This window comes from Clytia hemisphaerica, unplaced genomic scaffold (genome assembly GCF_902728285.1).
Source record: "Clytia hemisphaerica strain Z4C2 unplaced genomic scaffold, Clytia hemisphaerica genome assembly, whole genome shotgun sequence".
In the NCBI taxonomy this organism is placed as follows: Eukaryota; Metazoa; Cnidaria; class Hydrozoa; order Leptothecata; family Clytiidae; genus Clytia; species Clytia hemisphaerica.
In genome coordinates this window covers 381184-408154 of record NW_027103900.1, presented here as the reverse complement: position 1 = coordinate 408154, position 26971 = coordinate 381184, and the positions used below count along the sequence as shown (strand labels likewise).

At 35.2% G+C, this 26971-nt stretch overlaps 3 protein-coding genes across 5 annotated transcripts in view; 1 reads left to right on the top strand and 2 right to left on the bottom strand.

Moving 5' to 3' along the window:
- Nucleotides 1–1259: 1259 nt before the first annotated feature.
- Nucleotides 1260–14124, bottom strand: LOC136808798 (pyruvate dehydrogenase (acetyl-transferring) kinase isozyme 2, mitochondrial-like). 2 transcript variants are annotated; one of them, XM_067065340.1, is made up of 12 exons: nucleotides 13953–14124; nucleotides 11327–11465; nucleotides 10999–11067; nucleotides 10814–10877; nucleotides 10480–10546; nucleotides 10149–10199; nucleotides 9380–9466; nucleotides 8935–9009; nucleotides 7976–8055; nucleotides 7359–7565; nucleotides 2486–2599; nucleotides 1260–1814 (listed from the first exon to the last, which is right to left on the bottom strand). In XM_067065340.1, exons 1-12 carry the CDS (start codon nucleotides 14056–14058, stop codon nucleotides 1602–1604), a joined length of 1272 nt encoding a protein of 423 aa, XP_066921441.1. In that variant the 5' UTR covers nucleotides 14059–14124; the 3' UTR covers nucleotides 1260–1601. The 2 variants fall into 2 exon arrangements, with proteins under 2 accessions (XP_066921441.1, XP_066921442.1); XM_067065341.1 differs by lacking the exon at nucleotides 13953–14124 and adding an exon at nucleotides 12042–12374.
- Nucleotides 14125–19915: 5791 nt separating this feature from the next.
- LOC136808761 (ADP-ribosyl cyclase/cyclic ADP-ribose hydrolase-like) lies at nucleotides 19916–23729 on the top strand. The gene is made up of 7 exons (XM_067065299.1): nucleotides 19916–19942; nucleotides 20592–20686; nucleotides 21344–21461; nucleotides 22005–22102; nucleotides 22527–22622; nucleotides 23061–23147; nucleotides 23387–23729. Exons 1-7 carry the CDS (start codon nucleotides 19916–19918, stop codon nucleotides 23451–23453), a joined length of 588 nt encoding a protein of 195 aa, XP_066921400.1. The 3' UTR covers nucleotides 23454–23729.
- Nucleotides 23730–24196: 467 nt separating this feature from the next.
- LOC136808796 (rho GTPase-activating protein 23-like) overlaps nucleotides 24197–26971 on the bottom strand; it is a 63519-nt gene continuing 60744 nt past the window's right edge. For both annotated transcript variants that reach the window (XM_067065337.1, XM_067065336.1), the window contains exon 20: nucleotides 24197–26899. In XM_067065337.1, coding sequence (XP_066921438.1) covers nucleotides 25079–26899 — 1821 coding nt within the window. In that variant the 3' untranslated portion in view covers nucleotides 24197–25078. The remainder of the gene's footprint in view (nucleotides 26900–26971) is intronic.

The window sequence follows — 26971 nt, the reverse complement described above, 5'->3', positions numbered from 1 at the left end:
AACAACAGAGACTTTCGCCGAAATTTTGACGTTGTTAGCAAGGTATTCCCAAGAGGTATACCATCAGAATTTATTGTTTTTTAATTTGATGATTTTAACGAGGCGGCAACGAAGCTAGCAGTGTTATCTTCAAAAATACAAAAGAGATGGATGTCCAGTCGTTTATATGTTCATGATGGTACCGATCATTTTTGTTTTTTGCACTTTAAAAATCGTAAATATCTTACTCATTTTAACAGTTAGGAGTTTTGCCTACAAGGTCAGTTTTTAGGCCATAAAAACTTTTGCCAGGCCTATCGCGGGCCCCCTCAAAACAGTTTCAAATTTGATCAGCTTTCGAACCAATCACATGCCAGTGCGTCCCATGAAAGATGTTAGATCCTAAAGTATCCCCCCCCCCCCTTATGGGGGAAAATTGACAAAAAGAAATTTACACAGAAGGATTTAACAAAGGTATACGGGTTTACATACTATTCACAAAATCATAATGACTTTTTTTACAAACACAAATATATCACACTTTTATATTTTACAAGAAAAAAACAAACAAAAAACTTTAAGTTGTCATCACATCAGATAGTAAGTGAAGAAGCCACCAGCATGATATCAATTTGCAACGCTTAAGATAAACAAAATTTCAATGACCAATAATGATACGTTTATAACTTATGATTCTGTAAAGTGTGCTCTTGGCAAGATTCAATTCAACTAGTTTAAAGTAAAAACAGATACGCTAAAAAATCCGCAAAATTGGAAAACATAACTAACTTAAAAACTTCCCCAAGCCACGGCAGCCGAAACAAATAAATGCACCATCATTACTGAGAGTAGACCACAGTAGAAATCACTTGTTTTCATTGTTGAAGCATTTTGATGCTGCAATGACTTCAAAATTTCAAGGCTCGTGCAAGTAAAATTTCATTAACGACGGTGCATAATTTTTTTTCAGCCAGTGACGGAGAAAACTCAATCTAGTGCTTTATATAAGATGTCTGTGATCAGTTAAGAGAGTTTATACTAAACCAAAGCGCAAATATTCCGTAAAAGAACCTGTCTTTAGAAATACAAAATGGTTCAAAAAATGCCTAATTCAAAATGAATATGAATGACATTGTACATTAATATAATAAAAATCTAAGAATAAAATTTCGTTTTTTTCACAATTTTTATAACCTATGCTATACTTTTCTAGGTATTTTTTAGAGGCATTTCATAAAATGCAAAACTTGAAAGATAATTTACTAACTAAAGAAAAAACTGATAATTGCAATAATAATTGCTTCGAAGATTTCGCTTTAAAAAATTATATATATTAAAAACATTTCTTTCTTTGACATTTCTGGTTACGCAACAACGGTACCATTTTAGTATTTTTTTCAAATAGAGTTATCACAGATCTCCACAATAAAACTTAGAACAGAAACACAGAAACTGCCTCACACATGTTCATTCCAGCCATCATTTCAAGAATTCAGTGTTCTTGCAGAAATCAATATTGACTCAGATTCCCGAGCCGAAATGAGATTCCCAAGTCGAAGCCTTGGGTGGGAGAGCCGATTGTATCACTCCACCAGCTTTCTTCATATTAAAAAAATGAGCCTCTATTTGCCACGGCTCCCTCCTCCGTTCCCATTCTTCTTGCCAGAGCTCCTTAAGAAAGGTTTACTATAAGAACGAATTTGTCCATCATAAAACGAATCGCAACTCCATTCGCGCTGTGAAGAACGAACTGTCTCTTGATCTATCTCTTCATACTCCTTAGCAACCAAACTGTTGTACATTGGAATGACTTCTTGAGCATCTTGCGATAACGCCTGAGACAAAATAATCGTATTTATTCTGCTGAAGAAGAGTCTCTGTAATCCGACAAACACGGGCAGCAAAAAATTGTTCCAGTTAAGGAGATACATGTTTTTTTATAAGCATACAAAAATCCAAAAGCTGGCTCGGAAATGCTTAGATCGAGAGATTAACAAAGCTGAAAAATACTTTGAGCGGAATTTTATAGAAATTTCGAGAATCTAGCCAAAAACAAACAAATTCTGAAAATGGTTAGCATATGCTTAAAGTTTTTTGCCATATATGGGCCTAGATATGCTTATAAGCACAATGCTTATAAAAAAAACATGTATTCGAGTTATAGAAGTTCGAGTTAAAGAGACTCCACTGTATTACATATCATTCTAAAACTATCATAATCAGTTATAAAGAAGCCAGACCCCTCATCACGACGTCACGCTCTCATCACGGTTCCTTACGCAACAATAGCACCTAGTCACATCTTGTCGCAGTGAGACAACTTGGGCCTCTAAGGGGGTGTAGCGAATTGGTGTATTCCGTTTCATTGATACACCTCGGTTTCAAATCTGAGGAAGACCTCTAACAAATCGGAAACCTTACTTGATTAATATAAGGAGAACAACTTAACAGGCAGGGAAGTGAAGAATAAACGAATCAAAATGTTTAAATGATTTGGAATACTAACCTTCAGATAGACAAACGTGTCCGAACCCAGCCCCTCTAATGATGATATATGGATATCTCCACCGAAATATTTGGCGTATAGTTTCGATAGAGGTAGACCGTACCCATATCCGGCCTGTACAAGAAAGAGAAAAAGAAATGCAGGAATATAGGCAAGAAAACACAAAAACAATTGTTTTACTTTGTGTATGCTTTTTATAAGAACCAGTAAATATTAGATCAACCTCGACTGAATTTATTTTTTCAACATTTTCACGTTTAGATACGACATCAGGCCAAAATTTTAGACTAAAGCTTTTAAAATTCGATGGCCCAAATGTTAAGAGCCATTTTTTTTAAAAATCTTCAGAATAAAGAAAGTGTGATACCTCACCCTCTTAGATTTTGATGAAATTTTGACCAAATGATCCATCACACAAGAAAATAAGACTATGAAAATTTCACCTTGATATCTCAAGTAGTTTTGAAGATACAGCGTCTCAAAGATAGGCTACTAAGCGAAAATTGACCCCTAAAAATCATGAACTCTGGTGGGGAGCAGATTTTGAAAGCCAATGAATTTTTATTCAAGTACATTAGAAAGCTGATTTACAGTGGATTTCAAGACTTTTGTAGGGAATCAGAAAAAAAAATCAAATTGAGTCTCCAAAACCCCCCGAAAATCTTTAGTATCCCTGTAGAGGGCTTCAAACTTTTGGTGTAATCTGGGTTTAGAAGCACTTTTTAGCTGTCTGCTGATGTCCTTGGAGCTTTTTTGAAGCAAACTTTTGACCTGGCGTGGTTTACTGGTGGGTTTTTGGCCACAAAAATAACATTTTCAGGATTTCTATTTTTGCGTAACCGTCAAAATGGCCGAAAAAATTGCTATTTTGGCTGTCTGGAGAAAAATCAAGATGGCGTATCTTTTGAACCCCCTACAAATTTTTTTTAACTTTCAGTAATTGCTCCTTAGTAGGTCTAGTTTAAACCTCAAAAATCTCGTGGGGCCTTGAAGTCTCTAAAGATATGATCGATTGAAAATTTGCTTAATTCGTTGTTTTTTCCCTCCTAAAAAATGCTAAATTCAGGCCCACTTAAGGGCTCTAAAGGTAAATTCTTGTAAAATATTTGGTTGATCTTCTCGCCAACTAATCATTGCATTAAGGAACAACTTTAAAAATTCAGGTCATTTCCATTAACCAGATGCATTTTCTGACGTTTCTTTATTTTAAGTTTAGAATATGAAAAAATGAGACTGACATCTGGCTTTCCTACCATTCCGGGCCTATATTTTCAGGAAAGCCCAACTTTTCACCGTTTGGTGAATATTATTCTTAATATAAGCAGGTTACTTCAACTAAATGGGTTAACAGTAACTTAATTCTATTCAAAAAACTTTTTAGGACTCAATTCAGAAATCCTACTTTGACAATAATTTTGCGCTTTACCGCAAAATTTCTAAGTCCAAGTGTCGTGATTAACTTTAGGACTGTCCAATATCTCTATATTTGTGTACACTGACAGCTTACTTGTTTGATTCTTAATAAATAAGCCACATTACTAGGGTTGATATTTTATGAGATACTGCAAACAATGATGTTTAAAATCTTCTGGACAAGAAAATTGGACAGTCTAAAGTTAATCACGACACTTGATTAGAATTTTGCGGTAAAGCGCAAATTATTGTCAAAGTAGGATTTTGAATGAGGAAAAAGTTTTTGAATAGGAATTAAGTACTGTTTTAAACCCATTAGTTGAAGTACCTGCTTATATTTAGGAGTAATATTTACCAAACTGTGAAAGGTTAGGCTTTTCCTGAAAATATAGGCCCTGGAATGGTAGGAAAGGCCAAATGTCAGTTCCCATTTTTTTACATATTCTAAACTAAAAATAAGAAACAGTCATAAAAATGTCATCTGTTAATGGAAATGACCTGAATTTTTTTACAGTTGTTCCCTTAAGCCAATGATTTAGTTGGCTAGAGAAGATCACCAATATTTTGACAAAATTACCTTTAGAGCCCTTTTAAGTGGCCCTGATTTAGATTTTAGGAGGGAAAAACACGAAGTTAAGCAATTTTCAATTGATCATATCTTTAAGAGACTCAAGGCCCCACTGATTTTTTTTGAGGTTATAACTAGACCTACTAAGGGAGCATTACTGAAAGTTTCAAAAAATTTGTAGGGGTTCAAAAAGATACGCCATCTTGAATTTTCTCCAGATCAGCCAAAAATAGCAATTTTTCGGCATTTTTACGGTTACGCAAAATAGAAAATCCTGAAAATGTTATTTTTGTGGCCAAAACCACCAGTAAACCACTCCAGGTCAAAAGTTGCTTCCAAAAAGTCTCAAGGACCATCAGCAGCCAGCTAAAAGTGCTTTCCAAACCCAGATTACACAAAGTTTGAGCCCTCTACAGGGGTGCTAGAGATTTTTGGGGGAAACTTTTGAGATCAATTTGATTTTTTTCTGATCCCTACAAAAAGTTCTTGAAAACCACTGTAAATCAGCTTTCTAATGTACTGAATAAAAATTCATTGGCTTTTCAAAATCTGCTCCCCACAGAGTTCATGATTTTTAGGGTCAATTCCGCTTAGTAGCCTATCTTTGAGACGCTGTATCTTCAAAACTACTTGAGATATCAAGGTGAAATTTTCAGGGTCTTATTTTCTTGTGTGATGTTTTTGTGGCCAAAACCCACCAGTAAAACCACTCCAGGTCAAAAGTTTGCTTCAAAAAGTCTCAAGGACCATCAGCAGACAGCTAAAAGTGCTTCCAAACCCAGATTACACAAAGTTTGAAGCCCTCTACAGGAGGGTGCTAGAGATTTTTTGGGGAAAACTTTGGAGACTCAATTGATTTTTTCTGATTCCCTACAAAAAGTTCTTGAAATCCACTGTAAATCAGCTTTCTAATGTACTTGAATAAAAATTCATTGGCTTTCAAAATCTGCTCCCCACCAGAGTTCATGATTTTTAGGGGTCAATTTCCGCTTAGTAGCCTATCTTTGAGACGCTGTATCTTCAAAACTACTTGAGATATCAAGGTGAAATTTTCAGGGTCTTATTTTCTTGTGTGATGGATCATTTGGTCAAAATTTCATCAAAATCCAAGAGGATGAGGTATCACACCCTGAAGACTCTTAAAAAAAATGGCTCTTAAGAACAAGTTAAGAACAAGGCTTCGTGGACACTAAAACACCTGATTTCTTAGGAAAATGGATAAAAATACTCCAAAAATGTCGAAAATAACTCAAAAAGTTAAAAGAGCATCCGAAGGCTTGAAAAACTTTGGAACTTCTTATAAAAAAAAGGTGTATTGAAGGCTATCAGGCCAAAATTCGGGATGAGCTGGAGTTTTTACAAGATACTTCACTAATTGGTCATTTAAAGTGATAGAGATGACGCGTTCTTTAGAAAAAGTAATGAGATTTTTTTATTACATCTTAACGACCAACCAAATCAAATAAGAGCTTGTAAAAACTCCAGCTTATCCCCAAAATTCCAGTCAAAAATCTTTATAATAAGAAAACGAATACACGTTTTATATATAAGAACATAAGGCTTCGATGGCCAAAATGAACAGTGAATGAATGGTTACTTTTTAAGTGCAGAATCATCCTCGATGTGTTTTAAGAAAAGTGTCCGACACGAGATTTGGATTATTATCTTACTAATAGTTGGAATAAACCAAAATTCAAAAGCTCTCATTTTCAGCAAAAAGAAAAAGCCAAGGAAAATTCTATCCCGAGGCTTCCCAGTATATTTACTGTATTCTCGAAGAGAGATATTTTACTAGTGAAAATAATTATCTAAGGAAAAAACTGAAGAAAAACGGATAAAGAAAAAAATGAGTTATTCGAGGGGAAAATATTCATAAACAAGGGCAAATGAACACTTCACACGAGACCAGAAAAAACCATGAATCGCGGTCACCGGGTTCTAAATTATTCAATTTTCTTTTAAAATCAATCATCAGTTAGTTAGTCAAAGCAATGCAATGGTGAATGAATCTGAATGAATAGAATCAACCCATTAAAAGGGTAAACAACAAGGCAAAACATTCACCATCAATACTTTCACACAACAACCAAAGGCGCAATTTATAAGTAAGAATGTTTAAAAAAAAACTTTAACTTTCTTTCAAGTAATCAGAGCTCATGAATTGGACCGGCGAACGATAAATTTCGCCTTCTCAAGGGGGGGGGTCTCAAGACGCAGAAAAAAGATTTCATTCGCCAGTACAATAATCCGTACTCTTAGGTTCCTAATAAACGACCCCCCCGCTTGTTAATTTTTCAATCCCCCCCGGACCTTGTTAGGACCCCCTGTTTATTAACTTTTAAGAATATTTTCAGCTGTCAAAGAGAAGGCCCCTAATTTTGCTCTAAATAGCCTAATTTTAGCTTATATCTACCTTATTTTGGGGGTTTCAGAAGTACAATTTCCAACCCCCCGGCAATTAGCCACCCCCCCCCCCGTTTATTTGGAACCTAAGAGTGCACTGATTTAGCCGGCCTTGTTATTAATCTACCGAGTCCACATAAACAAAGTGAAATCCTTGAGTAACGATACGAAAATCTTCAACAGGGTAGGCAGTTTAAACAAAGGAGATAAGCACATAAATTAGTAGACCCACGGTTAAAAGTGTGACAAAATAAGTACAGTAGGTAAAAACTGAGCATTGCCTTCAACAGGTTTTTTTTTTATAACAACATCCAAAACTCTTGAAGCCTTGGGATGTTCTTACCTTTTTGAGTTTTAGATCTAAAAATGTTCTTAAAATGTTCTTATTTTCTTAACTTGTGCTTTGGCCATCAAAGCCTTATGTTCTTATATTGTTTGTTCTTATTAAAAATCGTGTAAGGCTCTTAGTCTACAAATTAAATGACGTACCAATGGGGCCATCCCTTCGAGTTGGTCAGGCTCCGGTGCCGTACTATAGTGATACGTGAACAAATCTTTGATCTTGTTTCGACAAATACCACCTCCTAAATCACTTATTCGTATCGTTAAATCTTCGTTTCCTTTCACAATATCAATATTTATGTCAGGTATCTCGTCTTTTGCTTCGTGCTTCTCTACTGTTGCCCGCATCGCGTTCTATGAAAGATTGGAGTAAGGGATAGATAATTTAACAAGTGAAAGAGACAAAATTGGCAATAATTCAGTGAGATTTTTTCACAAGCTGTTAAAGAAAAGACACATATTGATTGATGTAATTCTGGATTTGTTGTACCATAAATTTGCAGCAAAATAAACACCATATGGAGCTTCCCTCCACTCTCACTTGAATCAACATTTGAATTTAGATTCGAGATTTTTATTTAACAAGCATCAACATGAACAGCTAAACCAACAATAAAATATATCCTCGTTGGGTAAATGATGATAGTAGAGGTAGCATAGTGCAAAATACAGCAATAAATTCTAAAAGCTCTTCGAGATTGGAGCACCAATGTATTTTTCCAATATCTTTGCGTACAAGTGAAACAAAAAATAAAAAGACGCACCTTTAGGAGTTCGAAGAGCATAAAATGAAGATGGGAGGGAACGTAAGCTGCGATCACTTCATCTTCTCCTTCCCTTACTCCTAAACCAAAAGAAAAATATTTATAACAATGTTTTGGAGCCGACTTGTTCTTTTTCAAGTACACATACCTTATTGGTATATATTTTCGCGTGTTACAAATTTTCGCGAATCGCGAAATTTTTTCGAAAAAACGTCTTTTGCATGTATTAAATTTCGCGATTGCCGACTTCTGGAAAATTTTCGCGTGTATTAAATTTCGCGATTCACTAAACTAGGTATTTTTTAGAAAGTGGGAATATAAAATATAAAGCAAGAAATAGACTGATTTTTCTTGAAACACAACGTTTTTGATGTAAAAATACTAACAAAATACTAAGAAAAAATTTTTCGCGTGTATTTAATTTCGCAATTTTGTAATTTTGAAAGATTTAAACAGTATTAAATTTCGCGAAAATTGACCAAAAAACTCGTGAAATTAAGTACCCGCGAAAATTTGTAACGCGCGAAAATATATACCAATAAGGTAAAAGGGTTCCCTTTTACGGTGTGCACCGCAACAAAGTTTACGGCGGTGAATCTTTAAACAAATGGTTCTCTACGTACAAAGCCATAAAGTTATTGTGAAGAAAAATGGATAAAGAAAAAAGATATTTGTGGGGTGATTATTCATAAACAAGGGCACTTATGTAATTAATCAAGTATTTAACGCGGGAAAAATGAATGCGACAATTTATTAACGCTAAAGGCAGGGTTATCGAAAATTACCACAACTCAAATTTTGTTAAACGGTTGTAATTTTTTTTAAAGCGAGTGTAACCGATTTGCGTTAATAACTTGAGTAGTTATGTAAGTGCAATATGGTAAATAATAAACTTTGTAATGGTCGATTAAAATTAAGGAAATAATTCATGCAATCTTATTGTTTACTCGTTTACTAACCATGCTCGTTTATCTTGACCATGGGTGAATCAAAATAAGTTCTTGCGCATAAATCACTTGCCCCTGCGACCGCATCTAAAAAGTCAAATAGAATCAGAGGCTAATTAAGTAATATTACTTAACAGACCAATTAACGACATGAAAATAAATCTAAATCGAGGCAATTAACCAATAAGAAAATATAATTCATCGAATTTTTGCAATATTTCACGGTAATTATGTGATAATTTATTGCTCACGAAAAGAATACTTTCAAACGAAACATGATGATTTTCTCAGGGGAAGAACATTGAAGCAGAAGATAATGATTTTAAAACGATAGGCAGAAAATAAAAATACTTTTATGTGAGCTTCTGCTCATCCTTTAAAAAAAACATTGGAGGAAATAAATGTCCAGTTTCAAAAATATGACAACAGGTTCAAACAGAAAAAGAATACATCGTACCTTCTAAAACTTTCTTAATCCGACAATTCGGTTCGAACACACCAATAAATTTCCCACTGCTGGGTGGATGTTTGCCAAAGAGTGCAACTGAAAACATAGGGAATATAATGAGAAATCAAAAGGACAAATTTATAAATTTCCAAAAAAACGGTAAAAGTTGGGCAAAAGTATATGGCTGAAGGCCTGAAGAATCATTGTGTATAATTCGAGATCCGACATTTCATTTGCATTACTTTGAAACTTTGAACTGTTTAAATTCAAACTTTTGAATAACTGGTTAAAAAGCATGGTTTTTAATTTAGAATTTGGCGAAGAATTTGTTTTTTTTAGCATAAAAAGTTTTTGTTTTTTAAAAAGCTTTTCAAATAAAACAAAAGTCCTTCACAAGGAGCGCAATTTGTTCACACAAGTTTTCAGCCGACACAGTTGGAGATTACAGATTTCATACTGTGAATGTCTTATGTCTGGTTTCCAAAAAAGTTGAAAAACATAAACAAAACGAAAAACTCTTTTATTTGAGGGTACAGTACATATAAAATTTCAACAGTTTTGCAGACATCACAACAATATCAAATTAGCAGCTAATATCAGATTCCAAAAAGACATAAGCCTATTTCAGTCTTAAAAACTGACACAATAAATTACTTTTACTAGTAACAGCAATAAGAAATAGATTTCAAAAAAAACCTAATGTTAGAAACCCTGGATTTTGGACAAGAGAGAGGGCCTGTTTCAAATTTCAAAACAAAGAAAACAGCATGGCACTCACTGTGATTTGTCATTAGAAGACGAATTCCAATTCTGTTCATATAAAAACGATCTAGAATGGAAAGTTAAAGGTATGAGTGAAAACTGAGAAGTTAGAAATATAAGCATGTTGTCTTGAAACTTTAAAAAACCCGTAAAGAAGATACATTAATGTAATTATGTAACCACAGACTACAAAAAGCATTTCATGTCTGATAAGGTATAATCTGATTATGTTTCTCGTTTTATAATTCTCACATCATTTTTCCAAAAAATGTCTGCAAAGAGAATATATATACCTAGAAATTTTGTATGCTAAATTTCTAGGTCAAACATTTTGAAAAAATTATTACCTAGAAAATATTGCATTTTAGGATCAATGATGAATTTATTTTGCGCACTTTTGAGTTCTATTACACCCTGAAAAAGAAATAAATTAAAAAATATATTTTCAATAGGAAATGAATTTCATTACTATGCTATTTAAAACTGATGGTCAATTTAAAGAAATTTGACACTCTTGATGTGGTTAAAAATGGACAGGGGAGGAGACAAAGACCTCTATTTGTATATTTCTGTAAAACATTTAGCATGAAATTCAAGCTTTTATAAAGTCAAGTCCAGCAACTTCCATCAGAGCTAACCTTTAATTTAATAAAGCATGATTTAATAGTTGTAAATAGATACCTGAGCCATAGTTTCAACTGTTTTATCGTGACGTTGTTTGATAGTGTATAATGTATCTGTGAATCTAAATAGAACAGAATAAAAGTAATATAAATTTTCCTCTGATATTATTATTTCATTCTGAAAACCAGCAAACGATGAAAGAAAATTATATAGTCATGAATATTTTTTGACAAAAAGCATACCTCTCAATGTCATCTTCACTAAAGTCATCATTTAGAAAATCCATCAAGTCAACAAAACTTTGAACATACCTGTGTAATTGAATGAGAATAATGGGAATTAGAAAACATTGTGCTTTCACTATTTGAGCCTAAGCCCTCATATAACGAAATTTTCCTTTCAAAAATTTGTAAAACCAAATAACATTTAACAGCAATGTTAGCTTTTTTAGGCTTATGCAGAAATAACAGAGTACAGTCTTGGTCCACTTTGAATGTCAACAAAAATAATTCTTTTTAATTTCAACAAAAGATGCCCTATATGTAATGATGTATTGAAATGCAAACTTACCAGCTTTTGACCAGTTCTACAGAAGGGGTTTGAAGTAAAACCTTTGGTAAATGGTTAATTTCTTGCATGATATGGGCCAGCCTGATTGGAACTTCAAATCGTAAGAATGAGAAGGATTCTTTGACAGATGCCGTTTTACCTATAAGCAAAAAAAAGTAAAAATTCCAAGATTCTACCAGAAAGAAATAACGCAGAAAAGATTTGAAGCGAAAAAAAGAAAGGAAAATAAATGATGAGATTTATGTTTTCATTTCATCCTTTTTAACTAAGGAAAACCATGAACATCTACTTCCTGATCAAGCAAAAGTTAGTCATTCAAAATTTTTGATTTTTATACCTACAGTAGAAACAACCAGAAAACTTTTCTTAGAGCAGACACAAAAAGATTCCTAGGGCTACTTATTACCAGGGTTACTCTTTTCAAATAAGATTGGTACATGATTTTAATCATAACATAATAAAAATATCCAAAAAATATGTCGAAGGCATCGAAATAAGGGATAGAAAGTGCATCACAATTTTTTGATAAGCATGATTTTGCATCCTAAAATGGATCAATTTTCCATTTTTAGCTTGTTAGTAATCCAAAAACGCATCGCGAATTGCGAAATGCAATACGCTAATTTGATCCCTGTGTCATGTCAATTTGTGTAATGATTTTTTTAAATAATTATGTTGCAACATACAGAACAACCCTGCCGACACACAAACTTACAATTTCCGGTGTGGCTGAGGAATACTTTTTGGCACCGGACAAACACACCAAACTGTCCGGTGCGTTGGCAGGGTTGTCATACAGAAAAGTTTACATTTCTTGGATAGGATTTCTAAAAAATAAACAACACAACAGACAAAAATGTCTGGTGATATATATTATGTTCTTGACACCAGACAAACAGTGGACTTTTTTCTTTAACGTTTTATGTGCACCAGACTGATTATAGATAGATAGAGTCGATATTTTATGTGGATATCCCAGTAATCTAGGACTTTTAGACAGTCTTTTGATTGTTTTCACGGGGTCCACGGCCAGCCGGCTCAGATATCTATGAATGAACTGAACGGAACATTGGAAGGAGCGGGGATTCGGACCTCAAATCCCTGGTTTGAGACGCTGACGCCTTTGACCACTTGGCCATCACTCCTCAGTTTAAAGTCTAATGTTTGGATGGTCTGGTGGTGAAAATTTTTGTCATTCAACACCGAACATTCCATGTCAGTAAGTTTGGCAGTTGTTAAGTTGTTTAAAAAGCCATTTAGTTGTTTTGGAGAACACAATGGCCTATTGAATAACTAATGTTTTATAATAACAATAATAACAATAATAATAATAAAAATTTATCGTGTTTTTATTGGCTGGGGGGGGGTAAAGTAATGTATGTGGAGTAATTTGTTACCATCAACTTGCCCTAACTTGGGACGATTGGTTGAAACATGGTACTGGTTTATATCTGGCCTGTATTTTCTCCCCTCCACCCAGTTACATCAATATGCCTTCTTATCTGTCTTTAAAAATATAAATAAAAGTAATCACGGAAAAGGACGCGAAAAAAAAAGACATAAGTGTGAGAACAGAGTAATCAAACTCGTTAGAAAAAAGTACCATTAGAAGTCATAAAAGATCAACCTGAATAAATGCAATCGAAATCCCAGAGAACTTCATAATTCCCCAAACAACATTACATTACTATGTCAATAACTCCCATTACATAAATTTTACAATTACGTCAGAGTAGACTACGCTCGCCACCGAAGAGGTTTATTTGGAAAGGGTAATTACATTTCATTGTTCGCTTCTTTTTTAAAGATTGGCCGGGTTGGAAAAGTATGAATATCTTTGTACATATTTTACCTACCCCAAATATTTAGGAGGCTGAGTTTTAAACAAATGGTCAAGTTGAAACGAACGATAAATGTATCAAGGTCTGTTTTATTTACCCCCTGGTGACTTAACAAAAGAGACTTAACTCAATGTTACAATCCAATTATTGAAAGTTTGTCTCGGCCTTTTTATAATGAGCGAGACATACGTTCTCTGATTACGCAATTTTCATATTGACATTTTCGAGGCATTTTGATGTAACTGCCACCAAGTTTATCAATCATACTTCTTCGTTCCTCTAAGAGTGCACAGACACTCGTGTGTGTTCCACTACGGATTATTTTCATATTTCGATTTAAAAGCCTATATACTCGTTGCAAAAGAGAATATTAGAGTATTTTTTAATACACCCTTCATTTACTCAAATCAAATGACTTTGGAGGTTTGGTGAAATGGTGGCTAAATTACTAGTCCCAAGTTAGAGCAGCTGACGGTATTCAGTAGGCTGTCGCGTTCTCCCAAAGCAACTATTGCAATCACCTTTTTTATAGTACAGTAATTTGACTGTAATTGCACTGAATTCCACATGGTCAATGTAAGGCAGAAAGGTTGTTACTACCACAACATACATAAAAATATAAATTTTAAAACTGGCAAAACATAAAACAAAATGTCAACTCAAAGAAATATTAAAAAATGCAAATGCACTGCAAAATCTGATAAAAAGGCAAATCCAGCTATCTGCGCCAACAAAATGCATTTAATGGCAACATTGAAATGTCCTACAGAAAAAAATAAACCTACCAAAATGAGTGAACTGTTCAATACTCAGAACAGACTGGTGATATCGGCTATATTTTTTTATGTAGCTTTGAATATCTTTTGTTATCGCCCTTGCAGCTCTTGCCATTTTCCTTTAATATTTTCTTTCCTAGAAGACCAGCATAAAAAACAGATGACATTAAAATAAAAATGTTCTATCACTTAACAAGTCCTTTTATTATAACATTTAGAGCTAACCTGCTGAGCTCAACTATCATCTTTACTACTAGCACTGCTGTTCCCCTCAGGCAAAATCGTCGATTCTGTAGAGGTCACGAAATTGCCGAGTACAGACGTCAAAAAAAAAAAATTCAAAATGGCTGCCGAGCGAGCACTGACAAAAACAAAAAATTAGGAGTTTTCAATTGCCTACTACATCAGAATAAGACAGAGAAATGCAGTAAAATAAAAAGTAAACAAACCTTGAACCTTTTGTTTGTCAAAATAAGGAAAATATTCTAGCTGCAGTAATGTTTACATTCAGAAATAAATCCATTTTCCACCAGACCTACAACAAGGTTTCAAACCACGCTGCGGCATTACTGGCAATGAATTCTGACTTAAAAAATGTTGGTCCAGTTCCCTAGAAAGGGTATGATTACACTTCCAAATGACTTTTTTTTACAATAACATTTGTCTTCTCACAAATCCAAAAATAAAGGTTATAAAACCAACACGGGGGTCAACATTCTTTACAACAAACCGTCAGATCAAACTTTATAAAGATCAACCACGTAAATGTCACTTGTTTTCCTGATATCTGAATAATATTAAAACCTTTCTGTATATATTTGGTTCTTCAAAACCATTTCCCTTTCCCGCAGCAGGCTTTAAAGTTCATGTTGACCCCCGGTTTTGTTTGCGCGGTAATCTAGAAAGGCCTTTAGTGCGGTATAAACAAATGATTTCATTGGCTTAAAAAAGTCAAAACATCAAGCTATATCACGTGATCAGAATCATGATCGGACTAAACGGGAGCCGTGGTCATATGTCATATGATATTTTCGCGCGTTTTAATTCGGCAAAGTTTAGTAAACTCGACCACGTATCAATGTTTTGATTTTTCAAGCGGGGATTTCTGTAGAATGATAAAATATGGCTTGGCTAGAATCGACACCATAACAGCAGTGCTAGTGTTTTCAAGTCCAATCTTACTAGTAAATTTACAACTAAAAAATTTCATTGTGTGATGAAATTTGATTCCAAAATAAATGATAAAAGATCTGAAATTTCAAAGATAATCTCACTTACACCCTTATCTATTAAAAACATACAAAATGTTATAAAAATGAAGAAAATTGAAGAACTCCTCACAAAAATTACTGGTTTTGTTTTGATTTGGTTTTCTTGTGTTTACAAAAAAAATACTTCTAACATTTCGACTTTGACCCAGTCTGACGTAGATAAATTACGGAATTTCAGAACCTCACAACGAGCATTACCATATTTGGAGGTACTCGGGCGAACACTGAAGGCGTTCCTCGGGGTATGTAAAGGGCGCGTGGGGTACACATGGGCGCTCCAGGATTCCGGCCGCCAACCTGCTGCGATGCCGTCGCGCCCACAAGTGCAATCTATCTACTAACGGGAATCTGACTTGATCCTTTATGCTGATGTTGATGGCAGTTATAGTTGTCATGTCAGATTGACATTCTTTAATATTGACGTAAATCCATTGCTTTTTATAAAAATCAACATAAAAGGGGTTGCGGAACGACCGTTCCGTTTTCGCAAAGCGAAGAAATTTCGACACTAACAAATTATTTTTATAAGTCAAACTTTTATTGATAATGTTTTCCAACTCAACTCTTTCTTTTTTATAAGAATTTTATAAGAACAATACGAGGCTCAAAAATTAAATACGTTGGGTTTTGAGCAATTCAAAAACAATTTCAGGCTCAAAGTGCAAAAAAGGACAGCCAAACTTTTAAAAATATTTACTGGTTCTTATAAAAAAGAGTGCAAGTGACAAAAAAGAACACAAATGTTTCTTGTGCAATGGCTGAATGACCAACAACAAAGATATTACATTAGGCTTTAGGCTGGTAGTTTATCTGAACAAATTAAAAGACTTTTATCCCACCTTTTTGTGAGTTTTTGAAACAATTACTTAGCTCTCTATAAAACTTTTACAAAGACAAATTTATCAACAATTCAAAAATTATATTATACATTTACTTCAAAATTTAAAAGAAAATAGTGCGTAGTTTGAAAGAAGTTCTTGAGCTTTTCAGCCATTAGAACTTAGTATACAATCTCTTAAAATGTGCTACCTCTTTATGATATCATTCACTTCAAATGTAGTATCAATTTTCCGAAAAGGAATCAGCAGCCTAGCAATAATTTCCAGTAACTTATCAAGACTAGTGACATTTTTTGAGTGATGAAATTTTGTTATTTTGTGAGTCTATTTTTGCGATATTGTGTGTTCGGCAAAAAGATGTTCCCAATATTTCATTTATAAAATCAATCCAAACCAGTCCAAACTAATTTTTTCAAGAACCTTGCCTTGCAGAATAAAATTCAAAAACTTCTATAATTCATATAAGTATATTAAAGTAATGCCTTTACTATTATTAGGCGGTAATAATAAGCGTTATCTACAACGATTAATTCCTCTCTATGAAGGGGCGCCAAATAAGAAAAAATAACTCATCGTGCGATTAGACAATGAAGCACAACCCAATCCCAACAAGTCAAAGAGTTATGAAAATATAAGTTGATTTGCCAGTAAAAAACACTTTTTTGTAAAAGATATCTTGTTTGAAAATATATTCGAGCTAGCATCAAAAGAAAAGTAACATATCGGTACTTTTATCATTTAAGTTGTCTTTTGGGCTAAAGTCATCAATCATGCTTTTGTTATCACTTTACTGTATCGTACAAGTATAAATCGGCATTATTCTAATTGATGATGATCAAGCTCCAATGTTAAACAAAAATCTCTCAAGAGTCAACAAGCGATAATGGAATCAACAATCAATCAAGGCAAATCAAAATGATTCCATTCATTATCGAATAAATATTGAAGAAATCTTCAATGACGAAAATAGCAACTAGTAATTATCATTTTGATTCTGCTTTCCAGTACAGTCTTCTCTTTTGTCTCGTAAACATTGCACGGAATAACATGATGGAATTGGCACAATTTATATTCAGCAGGTCAGGACCATTTTTATTATTCTCCATCAATCACAATCTGTTTATACAGTCATAATGCTATGTATATTTTGGCTTTATGCTGCTTCTTTGTTGTGCACGTTCACCCACCAAAACTCTGAAACACTGCTGATTCAGCCAGTCGGCCGATCGGTAGTTAAAAGTCACCCATTATACATCAATCAAGCTCCTTCACCTGAACCCTGAAGACAGAGAAAAGAGATGAAAATAATTATAGTTAGAGTAAAATTGAATAAACACACGAAATAAAAAATAAGCCTGTGGAAAGATGGCCATATGATATCCATGAAACACATGGCCGAGAAAAAAACATTTTGTTTTATGATGAGATGAAATCCAATTTAATACAAAAAAGTCAACACAAAGAAAAAGTACTAATGTAACATTCCAAAGGTAGTTGAAACTATAAAGGTGAAAAAAACTGAAGATTTACCTTTCAATGGGCCATAATCAATCCAAAGGTTAATGCATGCACCTCAAAAACCGAAGAGATTCGTTGGTTTTCAGGGCCATCTTTGTTGTTTTGAAAATGAAACGCAGAAAAAATGACTGGGCCCTGCTGGGCCCAGACATCTGGAACAAGCGGGAAAAAAGCAAAGGAGATAAAGCTTTGACACTCTTACTATTAATTGTACAAAAGTTGCAATTTTAATCAAAAGTCTTACTTTATAATACTTTTGATATCAATCATATTCTATTGCAATAAATATTTTTACAAAACAGATACTTTTAATAGTGCTACAGAAAATTGATCCCATCCAACACGAAGCAAAGTCGATATGTCACCGGACGATTTTTTTTGAAAATTTCGTGCATATACAAATTTTTTACGCCACACGCCCAGATCTAGAGAAAGGATGCTACACTCCCTTTCGGGCGCTTCGCGCCCTCAAAACGGTCGTTCCGCAATAACTTATAAAGCTTGAAATTTCGCAATTACATCACACCAACGAATAAAAATCGCTCTCTCACATCACGCCATTATACTTTACATTACAGTAGTGATAAACTACAAGCGATCGGGTTAAAGTTTTAATCTTGACTAGACAGTACCAACCCTACTAACACAAAACCCCAAATTCTGTATGTTATGTGTACCCCGAGGGCCGAGGGCCGAGGGATTTGTATTGGTCTATGTCTTCGAAATAGATCTCAAGCAGATTTTTTTTTCAAATCAGCACCGAAAGGTGATGTTTACCAGAGGGTCCTCCGCGGGTACAACGATAGTTTTTTTCCCTCAACTTATGCCTTCCTCGTCTACAAAATATACTAAGTGCATCAAGTTCATAAGTGTTTGAAGTAGAATGAAAAAAGTTACACGATGCGCGCGGAAAAATCATAAGAAAAACGATGCAATGGTGATTACACATTGTTGTTATTCAATTTTACAAAATTAGTTTTTTATATAATAACTGAGGTAATAACGAACCCTATGGTAAAAGGTGATGACGTGGCGAATTATACAATTTTTCCTCTTGACTACTGTTTATATATTATATAGATTTCAAATAGATAGATTTTAAATGATTCCGATTATGAAACGAAAAAGTAATTTGAGGGTGCTTGTATGACTTTCATAGTTCTTTTCTACTTCTTGCAGTTATACTTCAAAATCAAATGCTCTTTCTAAACGAAAATTCCTGCAGCTTTGCTTTGTGCGATGTTTAGTTTATTTTAAGTTACAACACAGCCGGCCAGACAACCTGATTCCAGGGGTTAAATAGTCTGAATTGTCGACCTCTACAAAATCGCAGGTAGGAGCACGAATCCGTTAGTAGAGCCAGCAACCAATGGCTTAAAATGATAGGAATAAAGCAAGAGTAGATTATAAGGAGTGGTCAGAATGTATCCATTAGAGAAAAAAACACACCCGTTTATATCTTCAAAAAATTCAAGAATCGTCCACCCCTCCCTAGTAGATACTTTCTGACCAGAGAAAGATTACATCGCCCACTTTCCGTATGTTTCAAACGAACAAAAAGAGCAAACAAAAAAAATTGAAAACGAAGAACCGAGAAACAGATTTGAAAGCAGCATTGTAAAACTTACATAAAAGCTTGTTTCAAATTCTTCTTTTTTTCAATTCCCAGACAAGCAAATATTGTAGTTAACACGTTTGTTCAAAATCAAGTTTAGGTAGGGATACCTATGGATAAAAAATTTGATGATCTAGCAGCTGACGGCTATGCTTCGTTGGAAATGTGTTGGTAGCCTGATTTTCATTTTGATAGTTGTTTTAGCTCAAAAAGGTAATAATAATTAACTAAAATTTTTCTACAAGTGATGATTATGAAATTGTAGGGTATTTTTCCCCACCTTGATTGAAATTTTGGTCATATTTTCCAGTGGGAGAAAGTCCAATCGGGTCTCTTACACGTGGTGTATTTTCCTATAAAAGAATATTACTGAGTCTGTGAAACGGGGTTCAAATTTCCTATAATTTTTTTTTAGTTTTCACTCAAGAGCCTAACAGAAAGCAAATCACCAATATCCAAAACATATTAACCTCTTTGAAACAACCATCACAGTCAACATTTACTAAGGGAACAATAAAACAAAATGGTGGAACAGTTGCGAAGAGTAAATTTGCATCAACAAAGAATCTCAAAGAAATTGTGATCGGAAGATGTTACGAATATATGTTCAAAAGAGACATCCCCGAGAAATGGGATTGTGGTCAAATTTGGTCCAAATTTTTCGAGGCGTTTGCATATAAAGGACCTTGTTATGTCACGCAAAAAGACTATGAAGGGCTAATTAACTACATGGCTGAAGAAGTCCCTCGGGATAAGGTATGTTAATTCATGATCCATAATAAAATGCGGATATAAGTTATCTGTGGGAGGTGTTAAAAAGATTAAACCAACTACAAAATATAGCATTTGACCCGCTCTTGACATAATTTGGAACCACGTCTAAAGCATTCTATGTCCTTGTAACCTAGCAAAATGTGAGTGGCAAGGCTACCTTTCACATCTGTTAAATCTTTCTTTTCCCCGTCACCTCTCAAACTTAGCACAGTAGCCCCCTTTGCCTTTACCAGACGACCACTGCTTTTTCCTCAAATCCAACAAAAATAGGATAGAGATATGTTAAGTACGTTTGGGCTGCTTTCCAAACGGAAGATAGTTTTGAAGTCATCTTTGCAGGGATTTAATTTGGCAGATGGGGATATTTAAGGCACTTGTAAATAAAAAATTACTTGCTATTTTAACAGATTTTTAAAAAAATGCTGATTTCATATAGAATCTATATTTTAAAAAGAGTTTGTTAAATTTGGCTGGTATCTAATTTGGTGGATGGTCAATTTTCAAAATTTTGGCGGGTATTTAATTTGGTGGATTTTACCGAAAAAACGCCAAAGCCGTCAAATTTAATCCCCGTAAAATCAAGGTAACCGCCCAATATTCTGATTTCACTCACTGTTTTCTTTTTTTTCAGGGTTTGTTATGGTCCGGTTCTCGAGAAATCTCGCACAAATTTTCCGATTTTCGATACACCAATCGGTTTATTACACTGGAAGATACACTAGCTGGGTAAGTATTCTTATCCCACACCAATAAGATTCTCGCGATTTCATTGGTCAAAAAGACGGATATACAGTATTAGAGATCAGTAAAAACTGTATTGCTACTTGCGACTCGGAAAGCCTCGTCACCTCGTTTTAATTGACCCTGTATATCCCGTATCCCACTTGGAGAAGACCGTGTAACTAATAATCTTCTGGAAACCCAGGCATTTGTCATTTTGAAAATAGGTCAAAAGAAAACTAATAGTGCAGTTACACTTGACTAAAAAGTATTGTTTTACAAAAGCATCGAAGTATAGCTTAGAAAATTCGACTAGAAGTTTTTTGTATGAATAAACAACTTATGATTTACAGTTCTTTTGAATGGTCTGTCTTTGAATACCTTTTTATGGTGAACTTATATACCCCTAAACTGCTTATCCCAGTGATGTACTTTTCGACCGTAGCCGCCAATTGCCGCGTGGGCATTTTTTTTGCCCGTTTTACCACCCTAAAATCGTCCTAGTCTTTTTTCAGGCCTAAAGACAATATAAAGAAGTGTAAAAAAAAGGATTGGATCGAGTTTAGGGTGGTAAATTAAATAATAAGGTGACACGCGCCTGACCACGCGACTACGGTCGAAAAAGTGTATTCTGAGATACAGAATGGTATTCTATTTTTTTAGATTTTTGGTCAACAAATTGAGTTGGTGTGGAACAGAAAAGGATCCTGGGATTGATTTCACACAATGTACTTGGGAATGTTCCATTCAAGCACCCTATTGGTCAACTGCTAATAAAAAGGTAAATGGGTTTTTATAATAACACAATTGTAGCCAAACGTTCACTCAAATGAATTAGGATTGTTTGTTTGCCTCAATCAAATTTATTAAAGTGCAAAATTGCTGAAGAAAAATAGCTTATATTGCCAAGTCAACCACAATTTATCCTGATGAACAGTGACAAATTCTGAATAATCAAAGACCTTTTCAGATGCTTTTGGGGTGAACAAAGGACAGTTATCGCTGGAGAGCAGGCCCAGCGGAACAACCGTTAAAGCGGGGAGGCCGAAGTCTCGAAATGAGATAGCATTTGCTTGGAATTTGACTTAGAAAAAAAATCTCATTTGCTCAAAAATGGGGAGGCTGAAGTCTCCCCAGTCTCCCCACTTCCACCGGGCACGGAGAGAAAACTTTTGAGTATGAGCTTAATAGTAGCCTTATAAATTTTCTAGAGTCTCCAAATTTTTTTCAAATGTCATTTAAAATTATGAGCTGGCTTTCTGTCGAATAAAATCGAGTTTACAAACTCATTTTTGACTTTTTAATTTTTTTTCAAAATATTTAGTTTGCACAGAAACTTCGTGGCACTGTTCACATCATTTTGAATGGAACACGACAACATCTTGATGATAAAAATGTCTATCCTTCATTCATGCAGAATAGGTAAGTGTTTAAACTGGAATCATTCATAATACAGTAATGTGGGTGTTATATGATAATACGATAATTATTACGGGATGATATCAGTTTGTAGAAACTAATTTTACAAAATTTGTCCTTTACTATTTTTTGCTTATTTTCTAATACGTCTGAATTACTCGTCTAACATGCAGGATGGATAAATTGTAAAATTAGCGTCAAACTTGTTGCTCAAATTTCTTAAATAACCCATGTCGGTGATAGTGTTTAGAAATTGGTTGAACTTTAAAACCTAATCTGAATCACAGACCTTTACAAAACTTCTTGTAGTATATTATAAAAAGCACGAATCCGATCGTATTTGTTACAGATGCAACATGCAGCCTACTTTTAAAGCTTGTCACATAAAGTCCAGATTGTTATTGTTTTGTCTATTCTGCTTTTCCAGATATTACCTTGGACCATATGTTTTGCCGGAGCTGAACTCAAAAAATATTGATAAAATTGTAATCATTGTGGCTCACACACTTCATCTAAAGCCTTTGTAAGCACAAGTTCTTTCTTACACCCCTGTCTCAAAATCTTGGGATAAAATTGACAAGTCAAATGTCAATGGCTTTGAAAAAACCCTCATTTGTAATGAATGGGGTTTTCAATGCCATCGAGAATGCAGAAGAAACTACCAGCAGAGTATTTGTATTCTTTCTACACGGATAAGGTTTCAGAGTGGTTTCTAACGGGGATAAAATTTTGGAAATCTGGAAATCCAAATGTCTCTTCTTGAGAAGATCTGAGTCAGAAAATCAAAAAGTGAAGGGGTAAGATAACATGTAGAATCATTTTAGCTTTGATATCATCACCCAGGGCATCACTCAGCTTATCTGATCCCCTTGCGCTATTGATGATGATGGACACCTCTTTACGCAGAATCGTTTATCGTGAGCGTGTTCACAAAGATTTTTATGAGTGATTTTCTTCTTAGGGAGAGTTGTGGAGAGAAGACAGTATTATTACTTACCGACTTGATACGAAACAAAGGAATTCCTGTCGATTGCCATGACGACACTGAGTAAGTGAAATACCAAAGAAAAACCTTACTCAAATCATCTTGCAAATTTGTCTTTAAAAGTATTTTTACCAAGTTTGTCTCAATTTCCCCTTTTTTCCCCGTAGGAACCTTTATTCCATTTCTACTACTTTTTCCAAACTGATATCCATGGAGACAATTTTTGGGCAAAGGTCTTTACAGCTTTTTTATCTTTTCGGACTTAGGTAATTAAAAAAACTAACTGCAATTCTTACCAATAGCGCTGTCCGTCATTTGTTGTGCGTTGATGACCCAAGTACTGACGTATGCAAATTTCAAGCCATTTGATTAGTCGGTGAAAAGAGCCAATAAGACGAAAGTGTCATTCAACGATGTGAAACCACACTTTCATGACCGAAGCAGCTGTTTTTTAACTACAGAACTATTGAGTGGTACTTTCTTCGTTTAAATGCCACCGAGGTAGTCTATTTCATTGATGAATAGTGGTTGCAGAAAATGTTAGACTCTACCATTCACATTGGTTGGGCTATAGAGAAAATTCACAAAGGGACATTGTCACCACAAGTTTTAAGTATTGCAGTGGAGTCTCTTTATCTCGAACCTCTATAATTCGAATGTCTCCTTAACTCGAACTAATTTCATGGTCCCTTCACTTAAAAATGCCTTGTAAACATTACCCCATCACTAAAATCTCCTTAACTCGAACAAATCTGTGTTCCCTAGCGTGTTCGAGGTATGGAGACTCACTGTCAATACATTTTAACTAAACTTCATAACCGGCTCGAAAAATATGGCATTGGAAAGCGTAGAAATATATCTAAAGGACGCCAAGGATCAAAAAAGGTAAACGGACGAAAAAAAGTCCAAAGAAGTACGAATTACGTCCAAAGAACATTCATCGTAGCTTTTCAGGTGATTTGACGGTGAAAAATAGGAATGTATTGAAAATTTATAATTTTTTTACTAAGAATTGTTGAAATATTGTAGCCTTTCGCCGAGAATCGACCTAAAAAAAGTCACGGTGGGTTTTTTTAACCGATTTTTCCAATGCTTGAAAAATGACAAAATAATTATTAGTTTGGATGAAGAAGAATTTTTTATATAAATAAGCTCTGTGAAAAAAATGATGGTTTCAACAGAACGTTACTTCATTGTCTTATGTACAAACGATAAATTTTCTCTTATAATAAAACTCGACGACGATATTACAAAAACAATTTCTATTTTATATCCTCCTCTCTAGTCTCTCACACCATTGATTTCAAAGCCGCGAAGGAACTAGATTTGAAACTCCTGGATGGGAAATGAAGCTACTTACTTATTTCCCATCCGTGACCCGCGTGTTTTTCAAACAAAACTCCCAAATACGGGGCAAACTTTAAGGCTTCACTGTTTCATGCTTGAGAAAGGTTGAATTCCTCTCTAGTTCCTTCAGGGCTTCAAAATCAATGGCTCAAACTCACTCAAAACAAACAATCGAACACAAGATTTACTTCTATATGCTCCATTATTCGATAATATCGTAAGTCACGGTCAACGAGAAACTCTCATAGACGACGCTCTACTTTTCGATACACTCCCTAATTCGATGAAAATCGAATTAAAGAGCGCCAGCTGTAATTCGAAACCCGCGTATTAGCGAAACAATCGATGTCGGATTTTAGACCAAAGAAGGCCGCATTACATGATTAAAAAACTTTATATTATTCAATGTCGACCGTCTTTCTTTAGGCATTAAAAAAAAAAAACAGCAACCGACGTTCTGAAGTCGCGAAGACAAAACTGAATGCAAAAGTAACGGAGAAAAGAATTACAAAAAACGTAAAAAAAAATTGTGGAGGTTTGTATAAAATTTTCATTTTAGTTAGAAAAAAATGCAATTGCGTAAGATTCCATAAAGAGAATCCCCGAGAAATAAAACTCCAACAAATTATCAAACCAAAACTTCTTTCTCACGGATATAATTTTGCGTAATTTAATTGACTATACGTATCATCAAGCAACGGTGACGTACGTACGACTTTACGTGAGTTTGTAGAACTGCGCGTACGCGTGACCGCTTTGTGTTCCGTCCTATCCACCGCATTTCCAGTTGGTACGCTACTATCTGAGTGGAGGCGTTGGTTATCCATACCATGTGATTGCGGTATAGCGGAGCCGCCGGCTGACCGCTCAAACTGTTTTAAGACTTGCGCAATACGTTCTTTCTCTTGCTGCGATTCTTGAGTGCCACCTTGAGACAGTAGCATTGCAACTTGTTGTAAATACCGATCAAGTTTTTCCGATCTCGATTCCGTTACACTAGACGCAGAATTTGACGTTAGACTGGACGCGATCGTAGCAGCACTCCCAGACTGTAGATCGTTGTACTGTTGATCGTTGTTAAATTGTTTTATATCAGTGTACGAGTTAACAGGGGAGGTACTCAAAATGCCAGTAACTTTCTTCTCAAATTCGTCGTTACGTTGTCTGTGCGTATTCACGCGATTGGAGAACTCGCTTACGTTGGATGTAGACGGAGAGTGTAGTTCGTTTTCCTGTCCTTCCTTACTATTACGTTTACGTGAATTGTCAATAACGTTCGATAGAATACTAATAGCCGATGCTTTGTCTTTAGGTGCACTCAAAAAGCGCCTGTAGTTATTTTGATTACCGGATAACCACCATTCCGCATTATGACCACTGTCTGGTGTTTTGGCACCACTCAGAACGACTACTCGACTGTTCGGTATCTCAAGCGTGTCAGGTTTCTGAGCTACTTCTGAAGTCTCGGTTTGGGTATAAACAGTCTCGTCCACTTCCCCATCTAACATTAGCCTGAGCTGTTCCTCGTAGTCATTCCCGTCGCCTGGAATGATTGATTTTAAATTTCGTTTTCCCGATCTTGGACTATTCGGGTAATTCTGGCGTCGCCGAACGGCCGAGTCGGATCGTTTGACGACTTTGGTCCCGCGAGCATGACCTCCACTACCATCGGTTTCCGTTCGTTTGTCGTTGTTCATTGTTCGACTCTTATGCGCTCGGCGGATACTACGATTCGCTACCGCGTTTGTGCGTTTGTTTTCAGTGTCTCTGTTAGCAACGCCTTTCGTAGCAGACGATTTCGTTGTTAAGGTAGGAGAGCGCTCTTCATTACTACTACCGCTGTTTGAGAGTTGACGTTGTGGTGGGAAACGTCGTTGGATGCGGGGACTGGGCCCCGATAGCGACTCCAAAGATTCTTTACGACTGCTATGAGCGCCACTATCACTATCGTCAGAAGCCATTTGTTGAGGGGAGGTGACACCCGAGTCACACCCGTCATCCTTGGCGTGTGGTTTAAAGTCGTAGTCTGAAGTCTGTTGGTTGAATTTGTTCGACTGATTTAAATGATTCATTGTATTTTCTGTTAAGCGATTTGTGGAAGGGCTTAGTTCGGGCGAACGAGGTCCTGGTGTAAAGTTAATTTGAACATCCGAATTCATAGTAAATTGTCCAATTTGTGTCGCCAAGTGTCCGCTATTATTGTCCGAAGTTTGCCGACTTGGTATAATCATAGTCAGCTTATTACCAACATGTCGTGTCTCTTTAGTTTTGAATTTGGCGGACCGTTTTTCCACCTTTCCCGACGAGGGAGGGGACTGGGAATAGCATCCGGAAGTCTCGTCATCCGATTCGGGATCTTCCTCTTGTGAAATGTTTCCCGATTTCTTTTTCTGCGATTTCGGCGACGTCACTTTAGAACTTTTCAATTTCATGGAGAAATTGTTACGCAAAGTGGAGAATTTGTTTGACTAAAAGAAGAAAGAAAATAATAGAAATTATCAATTTTTGGAATAAATATTATTTGAAAGAAGCCAAGTCGC

Bases quoted from the DNA above. Each gene is read 5' to 3' on its own strand.
- LOC136808798 (XM_067065340.1), bottom strand. From the start codon at position 14,058: ATGGCAAGAGCTGCAAGGGCGATAACAAAAGATATTCAAAGCTACATA. The intron at 10,547-10,813 runs GTATCTATTTAC...TTTCTTTTTCAG, and splicing joins CAGTTGAAACTATGGCTCAG to GGTGTAATAGAACTCAAAAG. The intron at 8,056-8,934 runs GTTAGTAAACGA...CTTTTGGTTTAG, and splicing joins GGTCAAGATAAACGAGCATG to GAGTAAGGGAAGGAGAAGAT.
- LOC136808761 (XM_067065299.1), top strand. From the start codon at position 19,916: ATGGCTGAAGAAGTCCCTCGGGATAAG. The intron at 21,462-22,004 runs GTAAATGGGTTT...CAAAATATTTAG, and splicing joins GGTCAACTGCTAATAAAAAG to TTTGCACAGAAACTTCGTGG. The intron at 22,103-22,526 runs GTAAGTGTTTAA...CTGCTTTTCCAG, and splicing joins CCTTCATTCATGCAGAATAG to ATATTACCTTGGACCATATG.